General features: G+C 47.2%; 1 protein-coding gene across 2 annotated transcripts in view; it reads right to left on the bottom strand.

Moving 5' to 3' along the window:
* RNF150 (ring finger protein 150) overlaps positions 1-8,749 on the bottom strand; it is a 163,229-nt gene extending 154,480 nt beyond the window's left edge. For both annotated transcript variants that reach the window (XM_054562929.1, XM_054562936.1), the window contains exon 1: positions 8,253-8,749. In XM_054562929.1, coding sequence (XP_054418904.1) covers positions 8,253-8,727 — 475 coding nt within the window. In that variant the 5' untranslated portion in view covers positions 8,728-8,749. The remainder of the gene's footprint in view (positions 1-8,252) is intronic.
* Between the last annotated feature and the right edge of the window lie 4,956 nt (positions 8,750-13,705).

Below are 13,705 nucleotides of genomic sequence, written 5' to 3'. Positions count from 1 at the left end.
GGAATTGTATTCGGTTACAACTTACGATACCCTGTATCCTGCTTGTTACTTAGTATGTCTTTTTCCTCTTAGACCATGAACATGACCCAGGCACCCACTTCAAGCCAGGTCATTCTACAAGATAACGAAACATTTCATTGGAAGACTCAAATTGAAATCTCCCTGTCAAAAGCTAAGAAAAATTTTTTGTGTCATAGAATATTTTTTTCATGAAGTTAGAGACTAATACATTAATAGAGTTCATCTTTCTAGTCTTCAGATTATTTAACAATAAATATTTACTAAGCACATTCTGTGCACCAGGGACTTGTCTGGGCTTTAGGAACTCTACCACGAACAACAACAAAACAATGTCTAAAATCTTGGGTCCTGGTGGAGCTTACACTCTGGTGGGAGGAGACGTGGTGAACAGGTTAAATATGAAGCAAGGAGAGGGGCAGGGTGTGCTGGGGATGGGACACGGGGAAGCATGCTGCTGTTTGCAACACCGTAGCCAGGGAGCGCCCTAGTGACGAGGTCATGCCAGAGAAGGGGCCTGAGAGAGGCAGAGGCAGCCAGTCCTGCGGGAGTCTGGGAGGAAGAACATCCCAAGCATCTTATTAATGAATAAAGGGGAAACATCTTTTCCATTATTCTTCAGATAATTTGAATTACATTCCTGATGTGGGTGCAGTCAGTTCATGGCTACAAAAGAGCCAGAAAATATCTTCCGTAGAAAATGACGGCCACAGAGAAGACGTGAGTAAAGGTGGGGGTGGGGGGTGGGAGGGTCTGTGTATGCACGATGACAACGCTTCTGAAAAACCTCCGATCTTTGCTTTCTCAACAGCGTTTAGGTGGACTCTCTGTATAAAAAACCATCTATGATGGAGAGATACCAGGCTGAATTGGTTAAGAAACAAAACATTTCCCGCATCTTACCTAACGTATGTACTCATTATATATCTTTTCCTGGAAAGGACATGAATAAGCCACACGTTTAATACAAAAAATACATCTGTTTTTTAAAAAAATCCCTATTATGAAATATATGTTTGTGCACTGAATATGAAAAAGCCTAATAATCCAATATGTAAGCTGCAATTTTATGATAAAGGCTGCTTCTTTCTACTGGAAAAAAATTTCTAAAGACCACCATATTATAGAATAGACAAGATTTTTTAAAAAAAATAATAGCTATAGGAATAAATTTATAGCCAATGCTTTTGAAGTAGTAAAACTTTATTTTCCTCTCTTACATGGAAAAAAATAAGAACTAGGTCTAACCCGAACCATTAATATTTTGACTTCAATCTATAAAGCACACTTAGTCTATCATATGTTGAAATGCCAAGTGATTAATCCTTGAAAGCTTAAAATAAAAAAAAAATTATATTATACCTATAGACAAGGTTTCCATTTAATAGAACCACCATAATTGCAGGTTTAGTAGAAGAACAATCACAGAGCGCAAGGTTGCCTTATTTCTCTGGGTTTTATGTTACCAATAAAATCCTCAAGAACTGCGATACCCTGAATAGGATTTGAATTTCATTTAATTCAAATTTAGCATCTCAATTCACATTATCCTACACACAGAATTCTAGCATCACTTCAGTCAGTAGTAAGTGAAGACCTTCCTTAGAATGTATACAAGACCAAGTATCTTTTCTGGGGATAAACTGTAGACTTTCAGGGGCTAGCAAAATACCAAATTCTTTATACACTAAGTTTCATGTCCAGAAATGTAACAATAATGGTTAAGCTTCTTCTTTTCAAAAGTTGAGAGTGGTTTCTAAACAAATTAACTTTGCACCAGAAACATAATCATTCTTTGTAGAAAAAAAACTAGAAGAATGAATTGTCAAGCTTCAGGCTCTCTCATCCTCGCCCGATTTCATGATCATCTAGTTCTTCCTTTCTGAGAAGTCAGGGGGCTCTTAGAAATCGAGGCATCAGGAGACACAAAACATTAGAAAGAAGAAGATGAATGGTAGAAGAGTACCCCTTTGAAGTCCCCCAGATATGTGTTTCTATGACCCACGATAAGTAAACAAGGCACACAGTTTCTTGAAGTGCCCAGGGCATATTAAGTTACACTGCCAAAAACGCTGTTTAACGCTGACGCTGAATCATGGCTTTTAATAACAGAGTCTGAAATTCCTGGCTGTTGGCCGTCTGCCTGCCAGCAGACAGACAGGTGAAGGGGTGCAGTTTAGCGCCAAATAAATAAATAAAAACAAAGCGGGCGGTGAGCTTGTTTCGGCCTGGGAGATTAAGACCAAATAGAAATGATCGCTTTCTGTGTGCATCTGAAGAGACAAACGAAGTGGAAGTTGAGCCTCCTAAGAAATGTTTCTTAACTGCCTAAACAGCAGAGCATTACGGGGTCCTGGGCTTGGGGAAGCCTTTCAGAGCCGACCCATCGGAACCTCGTGAGTGAACCGTGCAGTCAGCAAACGTACGACGCAAGAGGAGGCTCCCGAGGAAACCTCTTCTGTCTCCCAACAATTCCAGCCTTGGGGTCCCCCCTGCACTAGACCATGTCTGCTCTCTGTCGCCTCTCCCCGCTGGCCCTGGGTGGACCCGGGCCTGCTCACGGGTGCACCGGCCATCGGGAAGGCCGCCCAGCGTCCCGCTCCGGCCGTTCGCCGCCACCCAGGAACAGAGGCCCCTGTCACCAGACTTTCTCATGGGCTGCCAGAAATTTGAATTTTAGTAAAAAATCCTAATTTTTTAATATACAAGGAATAAATCGTCAAGTTCAAAGGGCTCTTAGAGAGCAACTAACCAAACCAAAGACCCAGAAGAGAAAAAGTAACACCGACCCAAAGCCAAGTGGTTCATCGGAGGCGGGTCCCATCCCCCCATCACAGGAACGCTGCCTCCAAGTCAGGCATCTGGCCTGTTCAAGGATCCTGAAATAGGAATCGGCTTAGCCTTTTCTGTATCCACTACTGAGCTCCCACGGTCCGCCTCTGGCTTTTAGAACCTCCTTTCAAGGGGAGGGGCTGTGTGGAGCGCGGATGACGGAGGCAGCGTGCTGGGGTCTGCCAGGCCGCCTCCGCCGCTTACCGCCTGCGCCGCCCCATCACCGCCCCTGTCTGGGCCTCGGGTTCCTTGTCCGTGAAACGGGGATGATAACAGCACCCCTCTTAGCATCCTGTGGGGGTAAAGTGCACGTATCATGCCTGACAGAGAATAGGTGGTACGTGAGTGGTAGTCTTACTACCCAAAGGGAGGGAGGGCTATGGAATACTGGAAAATAGAGTGAAGGCAAACATATTATTTAAAGAAAAATGTAAAACAAAACTTCAAATATTCTAGAAAAATGAGTCCTGCAAAAAAAATCAGTGATAGCAGCTATATAGTTCATTTACAGAAGTTAGGCAAAGACAGACTTTAGCCATTAATGGCCATAAATGTAGCATGAACCAGGCAATTAAACTGTTAGCACCCACCTAAGCAGGAAAGAGTCTCAGTAAATATCTTACATTTTCTCCTCGAACCTTGGAGAATGTCCTAGAATCTACGGGATATACTCCATCCTGGGTGCTTCTTCGCCAAGGGCTGAGCTTATTTATTCTCTAGATAGTTAAGGCGACCATCTCCTCCCTTTATCTCTAAATTACTGTTAGGGACCCAGAGTCCCCAAAGTTCTTCCTCGATGGTGAGATGTTTCGTTCCCTCCTTTCCTATTAAACTACATACAAGCAATAGACAAAAATAGGAAAAACAGATAAGGTACCATTTCCTCAACATCGCAACTCACTCAAAACCACATCCACACACTTACAGATCTGCCATGTTTATTATATAGATTCTTGCCATGATGAGATTTCAATTTAAGCCAAGAGAAAGCGCAAATGCAAAAGGCGAATCCTAAAATGTTCACCAACCACGGGAGGGAGCTGGAACACCCCATCTCAAACCACAGGAACAAGAGACTGGCACAGCTGTTCGGGCCTCTAAAGCCCGAGAGGGTCAATAGAGAGCTCTTTCCTGAGGCTTCCAGGGCCCGAGTGAGCCCTGTGGTAGGAAGATCCAGCTCGCGGCTCCTGTGTGTCACCGTGTACAACGCTCCTCAGGGTGGATATTTATTGACAGCTACATCCCAGCTACAGGCGGAAGCACTCTACTAACTCATTTAATTCACACAACAACCAACTGAGGTAGCTACTATGATTCTCCCATTTCACTGACGAGGAAACTGAAGTCCCAAGAGGTGGAGTAACTTGGTCAAAGACCCGCATTGAGAAAGCAGCAGAGCCAGGGCACCAACTCAGGTAGTTGGCTCCAGAGGCTACACTCCTCAACTCAGGTCTCATGGCCTTTCCCGGCACCTGCAAGCTCACGTGTGGGGCTCTCACTAGGTGGAGACTATTCCTCTGTCACTTTGTACTCTGCTCCGCTGTCCCTTTCACAGGGCAAACCGGGCCAGCAGCTCCTGAAAGCACTGAGCATGAAGTTCCTCACATCCTTTTACAGGAGACATATAAAATCTCTGGTCCGTTGGCTTTTTTTTTTTTTTTTTTAAATGGAAAGAGGCGTATCTCTTTTCTCTATTCATCTCTTTCTCTCTTTCTGTTCCCCAAGACGAAAAGCATATGAGCTGAAAGAACAAATAAATGAGTAACAAAGGGAAACTGAAAGGCAGAGGAAGAATTAAGATTTAAGTTAAAAAGTAACCATAGTCATCAGGGAGTTGCAAATTAAAATCACAATGGAGATACCACTTCCCAACCCTGGGGATGGTACAAACAAGAAGGATAAATAACGAGCATCGATGAGGATGCAGAAAAACTGTAATCCTCATACACTGCTGCTGGCGATGCGAAACGGTCCAGCTGCTTTGGGAAACGACCTGGCAGTTCCTCAAAAGGTTAAACCACAGAGTTGCCATGTGACCCAGATGTTTCACTCCTAGGGATGGACCCACGAGAAACATCCACACAAAATTTGTACATGGATGTTCATAGAAGCACTATTATTAATAACCCAACACTGAAAGAACTCAAATGCCCATTAATTGATGAATAAATAAAAGGTGGTATGTACTTCGCAAACAAAAATTATTTGGCAAAGTGGAACGCAGTACTGATACATTCTACAGGACTGGTAGACCTTGAAAATAGTGACAGAAGGCAGTCACCAAAAAAAAAAAAAAAAAAAATACTGCAGTATTCCATTTATATGAAATGTCCAGAACCGGCAAACTATATTTAAAGACAGAAAGGGCATCGGTGATTGACTGGAACTAGGAGACGGGGGAGCAACGATGAGCAGCTGCTAATGGGCACAGGGTTTCTTTGGGGAACTGGCGGGAGGGTTGTACAACTCTGTCGGTATTGTGAAAGCCATGGGACGGTATGCTTCGAGTGAGTGAACTGTGTGGTATGTGAACTGGGTATCAATAAAGCTGTCTTATAATAAGATTTATAAACTGGTTACAAAGTATGAGAAACCATAATTGCAGAAGTGGCAGAAACCCAAATCATTTAAGCAGGAAAGAGAAAACCAGTATCAGAAAGAAAAGCTCCGTGGAAAGGAGAGGGGGAAATGACATCCACGTAACGGAATTCCAAGACAGTGGGCGTGCGGGGTCCGGTCACCCACCGAAATGCACAGGCATTACGGGATGGACCAGAGAACACCAGATCCAGACCTTTCCTCACCCGAAAGCTGTCTGTTCCAAATAATAAAATATCTAGAGGAGAAGTGTATATATTTTTTAACGCAAAGGCTGATGTTCACTTTTTAGAGACTGAATTTAGAAGTTCACAAATATAAGGGTTCTCTGGTGTACTGCATCCCATGTTCACAAAACAAGAATATTTGATTAGCATCTAAAATATATTTCTATTCCTTGGCTGGTGTGGCTCAGTGGATTGAGCACCGGCCTGCGAACAAAAAGGTTCTCTGGTTCAACTCTCAGTTGGGGCACATGCCTGGGTTGTGGGCCAGGCCTCCAACAGGGGGCATGCAAGACGCAACCACACATTGACCTTTCTTTCTATCTCTTTCTCCTTCCCTTCCCCCTCTCTAAAAATAAAATAAATAAAATCTTTTAAAAAATGTATTTCCTAAACTGAATTCAGAAACCTGACTCAAATTTAACTAGAAAAGATAAAGCCTTCTGGAGCTAAGTGTAAGACACTCACAGCCAGACCAGTGTGGACCCTGTTTGAGATTCAGGAAAAGAATTTAAGAGTAAAATGAAGGGTTTGCCAAGCTACCGGGTCATGTATCTACTTATAATGAGACTTTGGCAAAAATCAATGCAATCTCTGGGTAAAGTGAATACGGACTCCTAATGTGGCAATATGTCAAATGATACTATGGAAGTTTCATGGCTATTAGCAGATACACCATTAACACATTTTTTGAAGTAGAATAGTTAGATAGTAGAGAATTTTCTTTACACTTTTTAGTCTTTAACTATCAAACTATTACTAAGTCCTTTACTCTCACTAGGTCTTAAGCATCAAGCATCATTTCTGTAGAAAATTAGCTTACTGCTTTCTTTAAAAACAGGCAAGTCGTTAATTGCTCCAATGTGTTGGCAGTTCTGGAGAACGTTTTTAGACAGGGACAAATGATGTCTCTTAGTTTGTGTTCAAAGAAGCCAAGTTTGAGATTTCATGCATATGCACAAAGAAACATTTAAAGAATCCTACAAAGTCAGCCAACAATCCTTCACACCACTCTGCCAGTTGAAGTTAAGATATTAAATATGTTTATTTAAAGATACTTTACATGACTTAAAGTGCTCTTCCAAAGTCCTCCAAATCCTTGAGTATCATAGTTTAAGTTATGCTTCTAGGTCTCAAGGTCAGAATACAGTCTTTTCCCCTAAAGACTGTTGAGTTCAGGAAAGTACATTCTATGTTCCTAAAGGCACTCCTGCAACTTTTCTAAGTTTACTGCCTCTCCACCTCGTCATAAATCGCCACACTGAATTTTCCTGGCCTATGTGTTAGAAGCACTGACCTGTCCCCATCCCACCTGTTTGTGTGAAGGTTGACAATGTCCTCTTCTAACACAGCCAGTGATGATTACCAGAGGCAAACGAACTGTGTACTTCGCTAACGGATGATGTGAGCGCTTAGAATGAAAACTTGCCCCCAAAGAAGGCACCCCCCCACCCGCCACACACACACAATGTAGCCAAAGCTGGGTGTTCTATTTCCAAAACTGTTTATTAAAATCTGGCTTTTAAGGAAAATGATGTTTTCGTTTAAGAGGACGCCAGTGAGAAAACGCATCTGTCATTTCCATTCCCATCTTCTTCCTCTGGGAGTCACAGCCTCTCCCAGGAGCCCCTCTGTGGAAGAAGGGAGCAGCCCTGGACTCGGGGCGCCCGCTAAATCGAGCTGCTATGCTGACAAGCCTGGATAGGACTTCTTGTTCTTCCAAGCACGGGGCATTGCTCTGTCAGTCATGGGGTAAACCGCCGGGAGTAACCTATTTCTAGCCCTGGCACCTTGGGATCACTGAGAAAAGCTTCGTTTTTCTACCCTGAAACTCTCGATCCGCACAAAGCATATCTAACCTCCCGATCAAGCAAAGGCCAATGCAATCCTGCCAACGCAGACATAACTTTATGGCCACCACCATCCTCCTCCTTGGCTTGGTGAGGATTGCTGTTATTTACGATCTCACCCGCCGGTCAGCTTCTCCGGATGACAGCTTGGCAGAGCACAGGACTTTTCATATTATTTATGATGTGCGTCAAACCAGCCGGGGGGGGCGGGGCGGAGGACTCATTCTCCCCCGAAGGACTGAAACCTGACTTAAGAAGCAAGTTCTCGGGGCTGAACTAGCATGGTAGCACCCGTAACTCTACCCGCCTCCTGACACATGACCGCCGGCATCGGGAGTCTACCTGATGCACACGGCCAGGGAAGAGCTGAGTTATCAGATCTACCTGTTCCAAACAGGTGCGGGGCCGGTCCCTCGCCGACAAGGAGACCCAAACCGCACCCCCCCACCCCGGTCCTCCCGGGAGAAGTGAGGCCGCCTCGGCGAACCCCCGTCCGAGCGGCACTAACCGGAACCGAACACACTCGCTATTCCCCCAATACAGTTAGTCCTTTCTTCTTTGTAAACCCCACAAAGTGACGCGCGGCAAAACTTAGTAGGTCCAGGGAACAGAGACGCGTCTTTCGCAAGGCACACGCTTCCCAGAAAGGAGCCCGGAGGCAGGCGCTGGCTCCGGCTCCGCGCCTCCGCCCCCTCGGGCTCCCCTCCCCCGCGTCCGCCGGGCCGCTCACCTGCGTGGGACATGGTGATGGTCTCGTTGGTGTTGGAGCCCACGTTGAAGATGACCACGGCGGTGGCGTTCTGCAGGAACGCGTTCCGGATCTTGTCCCTGTACGTGCAGTTGCCCTTGGGGATGAGGGCGATCCAGTTCTTGCCGTGGGCCGGGGAGGCGAACTTGGTGTTGGGGTCGCAGGCCAGGCGGTCGTGGGCCGAGCTGGCCATGACCACCTCCCCGCGGGCGTCCTGCTTGGGCGAGTGCTCCCCGTAGCGCCCGCACTCGGTCTTCTCGGTGTGCAGCTCCGTGCCGCCGCCCGTCGCCCCGGGGTCAGGCGCGGGCTCGGCGTAGGTGATGTTCACGAAGGCGGTGTACCATTCCTCCTTCTCGGCCACGGTGAAGTCCAGGCAGAGCAGATGCACGAAACAAAAGGAAAGCAGCCATGTTGAGAGAGCCAGACTGCGGCACGCTTGGATGAGAGACATTGCCATCTTTATCCGCCGGGGCCCCCTCCCCGCCCCCCGCGCCCTCCTCCCCCGCCCCGGCCAACCCCGGGCCGGCCTCCTCTCCTCCTGCTCCTGCTCACGCCCGGGCCCGGGGGGCCGTGGCCGGGACGCGCAGCCGCCGCGGGGACCGGATTCCGAGCGGGCGGATGGCGCCTGCCCCTTCCCCTTTCAGCGAAAGCGCGGCGGTTGCATGTCGCTTCCCGGGCGCCGGCGGGGGGCAGGAGAAGGGGGCGCTCGGGGCTTGCGGAGGAGTCCAGCTGCCGAGCGTCCTGCTCCTTCGCCCGGCTGCTCCTTCTCTCATAGGGGTGGCAGGGGGCCCGGGAGCGAGCGGGATGGCAGCCCTGCGCCCTTCAGCCCCGGCGCGCGGGCGGACGCGGCTGCTGGAAGCACGGGGTGCAGCCGGGGTGTCCCGGCCGCCGCTCCTGCTGCACGCCGGTTCCCTCGCGCTGCGGCCGCTTCGCTCCTCGCTTCTCCGGTGGCCACGCCGGACGCACTTGCCGAGGGCGAGGTCGGCTCCGGGGAGGTGGGTGCGAGCGGTCGGAGAGGAGTACGCGGTCCCCGTGTGTGTCTGTATATGGTTGTGTGTGCGCGTGTGTATGCCTGTGTGTGTAATGTGTGCGTGCAAGGAGGAGCTTAGTGTGATGTCAAAGGATCGGGCTTCGCTTGCCACGCTCCCTGGGTCTCTCTTTATGGACAGCAGCGACCCCTGCTGGGATTCAAATTCAATGCCATCTGCGATTTGGATTAGGTGGAGGCAAAAGGGGAAGCTACCCCTTGACCTATGCGCACAGGAACAACTTCCTGCATCTTAAGTGCCTCGTACTGTGTGCGCCTGTCGTAAACAACCTTCCCATTTGCTGGAGCAACTTCAGTGAGCTCCCTTATTACCCCTCCAAAGACCAAAGGTAAGGCCAGTTGGTAGAGAGCTCCTTCCCACGCCGCTCCTGGAATATCAGTGACCATCCAATTTAAATGTGCATCAGTGTCACCTAGAGATTGTAAAAACTCAGGCTGATGGGTCCTGCCGCGGAGTTTCTGACTGAGCACATCTAGGGTAGAACTCCAGAAGAGTGCATGCCTTTCTAGCAAGTTCCCAGGTGAGGCTGGATGCTCCTGGCCTGGGGACCACTCCATTCAGGTGACTTCAGGAATCGGCTTCTTTCTTCCCACCTGGAAAAAAACGTGGGACATTTATTTTCTTGTAGAATGAGTGTTCCCTCCTCATTCTAACAGGGGTGCCCAACTCGCCGTGTGGCTTATGATGGCTATGAATGTGGCCCAACACAAAATTTTAAATTTACCTAAAATTTTTTTTTTTTTTTTTTTTTGCTCATCAGTTTTCGTTAGTGTTTGTATATTTAATGTGTGGCCCAAGACACCTCTTCTTCCAGCGTGGCCCAGAGACACCAAAAGGTTGGACAGCCCTGCAAGAAACCAGATGAGATGGTTCTTCACTGTGTTTGTTCTGGTTGCCAGGGCTGGTGACAGAGGGCTCCCAGCGTCAATTGGCAAGGGATGTTTGTTTGGGTTATTATTGTCTATGGTTGTGCGGAGAGGTCACAACCACTCAACGGAGATACATCCCCTCTAGAGAAGTGTTCTTAAAACTGTGATGCAGCGCAATCCCTTCCAATGAATGTTCGTTATTACCCATCCACACCAGCAGTCTCCTTGGCTTGAGATATGTGCCGCATAAAGTCTCTAAAACAATTCGCACAATGGTTCTCATTCACTCACATTGTCCTTCCTACCTGGCACTTTTTCCGACTACCCAGGACCCGATTCATGATAATGGCAAAAGTGCACCCTTCCCCCAGGGCCTTAGTAGGTAATAGGTTTCTGTTAATGGCTGCTCACCTGCATGACTTCTCTTTTTCAAGCAGCAATGCAAACACCTGGTGGCTATACCCAAATTAGAAGCAGGCACAAGAAGAACTACCACGAAGAGTGTGTCTCTATGGTATTTGATGTGCTGGATTTGCGTGTTTTCATTTTAGAAAATAAGCTTCCAGGCAACCGAGACAATACGTCTTATAGTACCCAATGCCACGAAGGCAAAGGTGGAGACTGCCGGGGTCCTGAACCACCAGAGACCTGAGTGACGAGCCCATTGGCTACCCCTGCTGCCCCCGTCCAGCTAGGTTCTGTGCTGATACCTTAGCAAACCAAAGTGGTTTTCCAGAACGTCTCTGCATCTTAGCAGTTCTTCTCCAGCCACAATACACTTGGGGAATCTGTGTCATCAACAGTGCATGTCTGCCTCTTGCCCTTGCTCTTCCCTGGAAGTTAGAGGCTGAGGAGGGGGCAGCATCAAGAAGGAAGCATTCTGACGGGGAGATGGATTACGTATTGGAGGCATGGAGCAGAGACGTAAAACATTGCGTATAATGAGAACCGGGTTTCTTAGTGGTGAAGAAGGAATTTACGAATATGGAAAGAAAGAAAATTATAAAGAACCCTGAAGTGTTGGATTGGATTCAAAATGAGTGCGTAGTCATCATATATAGATGTATACATCTACATAAATACACCTACGTACACCGTAACTATCTTCACTCAGAAGCTAGAAGCAATGGACGCATCAAGTGGCCAGGGGATCCCGGTTTCTAAATGCCATCCTCTATTTTGAGGGGCCAAGGCTGATTCCAGGGCTTGGTCTGAGAATGTGCAAAGTAAGCTTGGGAGCTCTCGTAGGGAAGTGCTCAAGGCCCGATGAGGACATGCCAGCAGGACTCACCGGTCAGCTGGATGGGGCACCTGCTGGCCGAATCTGGGACAAAATAAATAACGGTAGTAACTGATTATAAACCAGTGGCTAAAACAGGAACCCTTGCTAATATAAGTGGATAAATAAATAATGCTAGAATAAATAAATACATGGGGAAGAAAGGATAGCTCGTCCTTGTGGAAGAATGGCAACCATAACTGATGGAAATAGAAAGTCACCATGTGGCAACTTGATTCAGGCAGGAGTCCTCGGTGTGTGCTAAGGCTGGTGGGTGCTTGCTGCGAAGAGGACATCAGCTTAGTCTTAAAGCATCTTCTGAAAAGCACTCATTGATGGCAAGGGAGGAAATGGTTAACTTACTGGAGAGTCCCCTGGAGGACACCAAACTGACCAAGCGATCAAGTAGAGCATCACTAGGCACAGCACATGCCTCCCGTGGTGATGTGTGTGGAGCGCAGCGTCTTTCTGTTGTGTTCCTGCTGAGAATGTGTGGCCTGCGATATGGGAAAACTTCTGATGGATTCAGAATGAGAGCCATCCCACAGAGGGAGAGTCTGTGTTCTTTAAAACTCCTAAGCTTATGAGAGACAGAGGGAGATGGAAGAACTAATTGATCCAAGTGGAAAGAGCCTTAAGAGATATGACAACTAAGTGCAACAAGCGATGCTGGATTGGCTTCCAGACCAGGCAGGAAAAAAAGTGTTGACAAAAATTGAATGAGGTCTGTGAGTTTAGTGATAGTGCCTTATCGATGCTGAATGCCTGATCCAGATGTTCATATTGTAGCTATGTATAAGAATGTCCCTGTGTGGCGGAAAGGTGCCCTGAACTATTTAGTAATGATGGAGCATTCTGTCTGCACCTTGCTCTTAACATTCAGGGGGGGGGAAAAAAAAAAGATCATTTATAAGATCCTTGCTTCTACTGGCCACTATTTCAAGAAGCTGAAATCCTAGTTATGATAAAAATTCAGAAGGCCACTATTTTGGGCATGAGGTGGGGGATATTAATCTGTGTCCAGCTTTGTGCTAATGATTCTCTTCTAGCACAACTGCTAGTTCATTCCAGGAGCTTTACTTGAACCACAGATCAGGGTGTATAAGACGGAATAAAACAGATAAGGCTCTTCTCTTCATGGAGTTTACACTCTGAGGTGGGAGAAACGGAAACATTTTAAGTTTTAGATTAAGTCAGTGCCATTTAAAGAAAAGTATCAGAATAGGGGAGGTGACCTATTTCACATAAAGCGTTATTTCACGTCAGGATCAGCTGCTCTGATGAGGTAACTTTGGAACAGAATCTAGAAAGAGGGAGAAGACCGATGTGTATATTTGGGGGACCGATTATACCAGGAAGAGGAAGCCATCAATGCAGCGGCCCTGAGACAAGATTGTGTGTAACTTGCCTGAAGACCAGCCAAGAAACCATCGAGGATGGAGCGGCGATAAAGGCAGAGTGAGGAAGACGAGATTAGAGAGATGAGAGGCAGGTCCCCTGCGGCCTTGGAGTCCAGGACAAGGACACTCTGGTTTTCATTCTGAGTGAGAGGAAAAACTTTTAGAGGGTTTTAAGGAGGGAAAAGACAGCATCTGACACGTTTTGAAAGTCTATTCTGATGGTATTTGAGGAAGCGTGGAAGCCAGGGGAGCAATCGGGGGCTGTAACCGTAATTTGGGAAACAGAGGAGAGTGCTGCATCAGGGCAGCGGCAATGAACGTGGTGAGAAGTGATTCGATCCTCAGTATAGTTGGAAGATGGAACAAACAGAATTCTCCGGGGCAGCTGAAATGGGGTATGAAAGAGAAGATTCCAGAAGGACTCTACAGTGTGGAGCCTAAGCTACCGGTAGATTGGAGTTGTTATTGGCTGGGAAGCGGAAGATGGCAGGAGGAGTTGGTTGGCATAAGAATCAAGAGTAATAAATACATTAGGTTCAAGATACCCAAATGGCAATTTCATGTAATTTGCCTCAGCATAGTGTCCCAGATGGAAGATTACTGGATCAAAGCACATGAACAGTTTTCAAGTTATTGAAACATCCAGGATGGCCAAATTGCTTTTTCCAAAGATTGGCCTCACTTAATCTGTCATGCCCCAAAGTAAAGGGAGCTTCCTAAAATAGGTTTTGAAACTATTTTTGAAGATAACTTAGTGGTGAGTCCTGGCCTAAGGGGCGGAGCGGGGGCGGGGCGGGGAAGGGGGTACTTTCTTCATCAGGCAAACAGCACAGGCCAA

This window comes from Pteronotus mesoamericanus, unplaced genomic scaffold, assembly GCF_021234165.1.
Source record: "Pteronotus mesoamericanus isolate MK-2021 breed Mesoamerican mustached bat unplaced genomic scaffold, CSHL_Meso_final contig_163, whole genome shotgun sequence".
Lineage (NCBI taxonomy): Eukaryota > Metazoa > Chordata > Mammalia > Chiroptera > Mormoopidae > Pteronotus > Pteronotus mesoamericanus.
The sequence above is the reverse complement of the archived record's forward strand: the minus strand, read 5'-3'. Positions and strand labels throughout refer to the sequence as shown.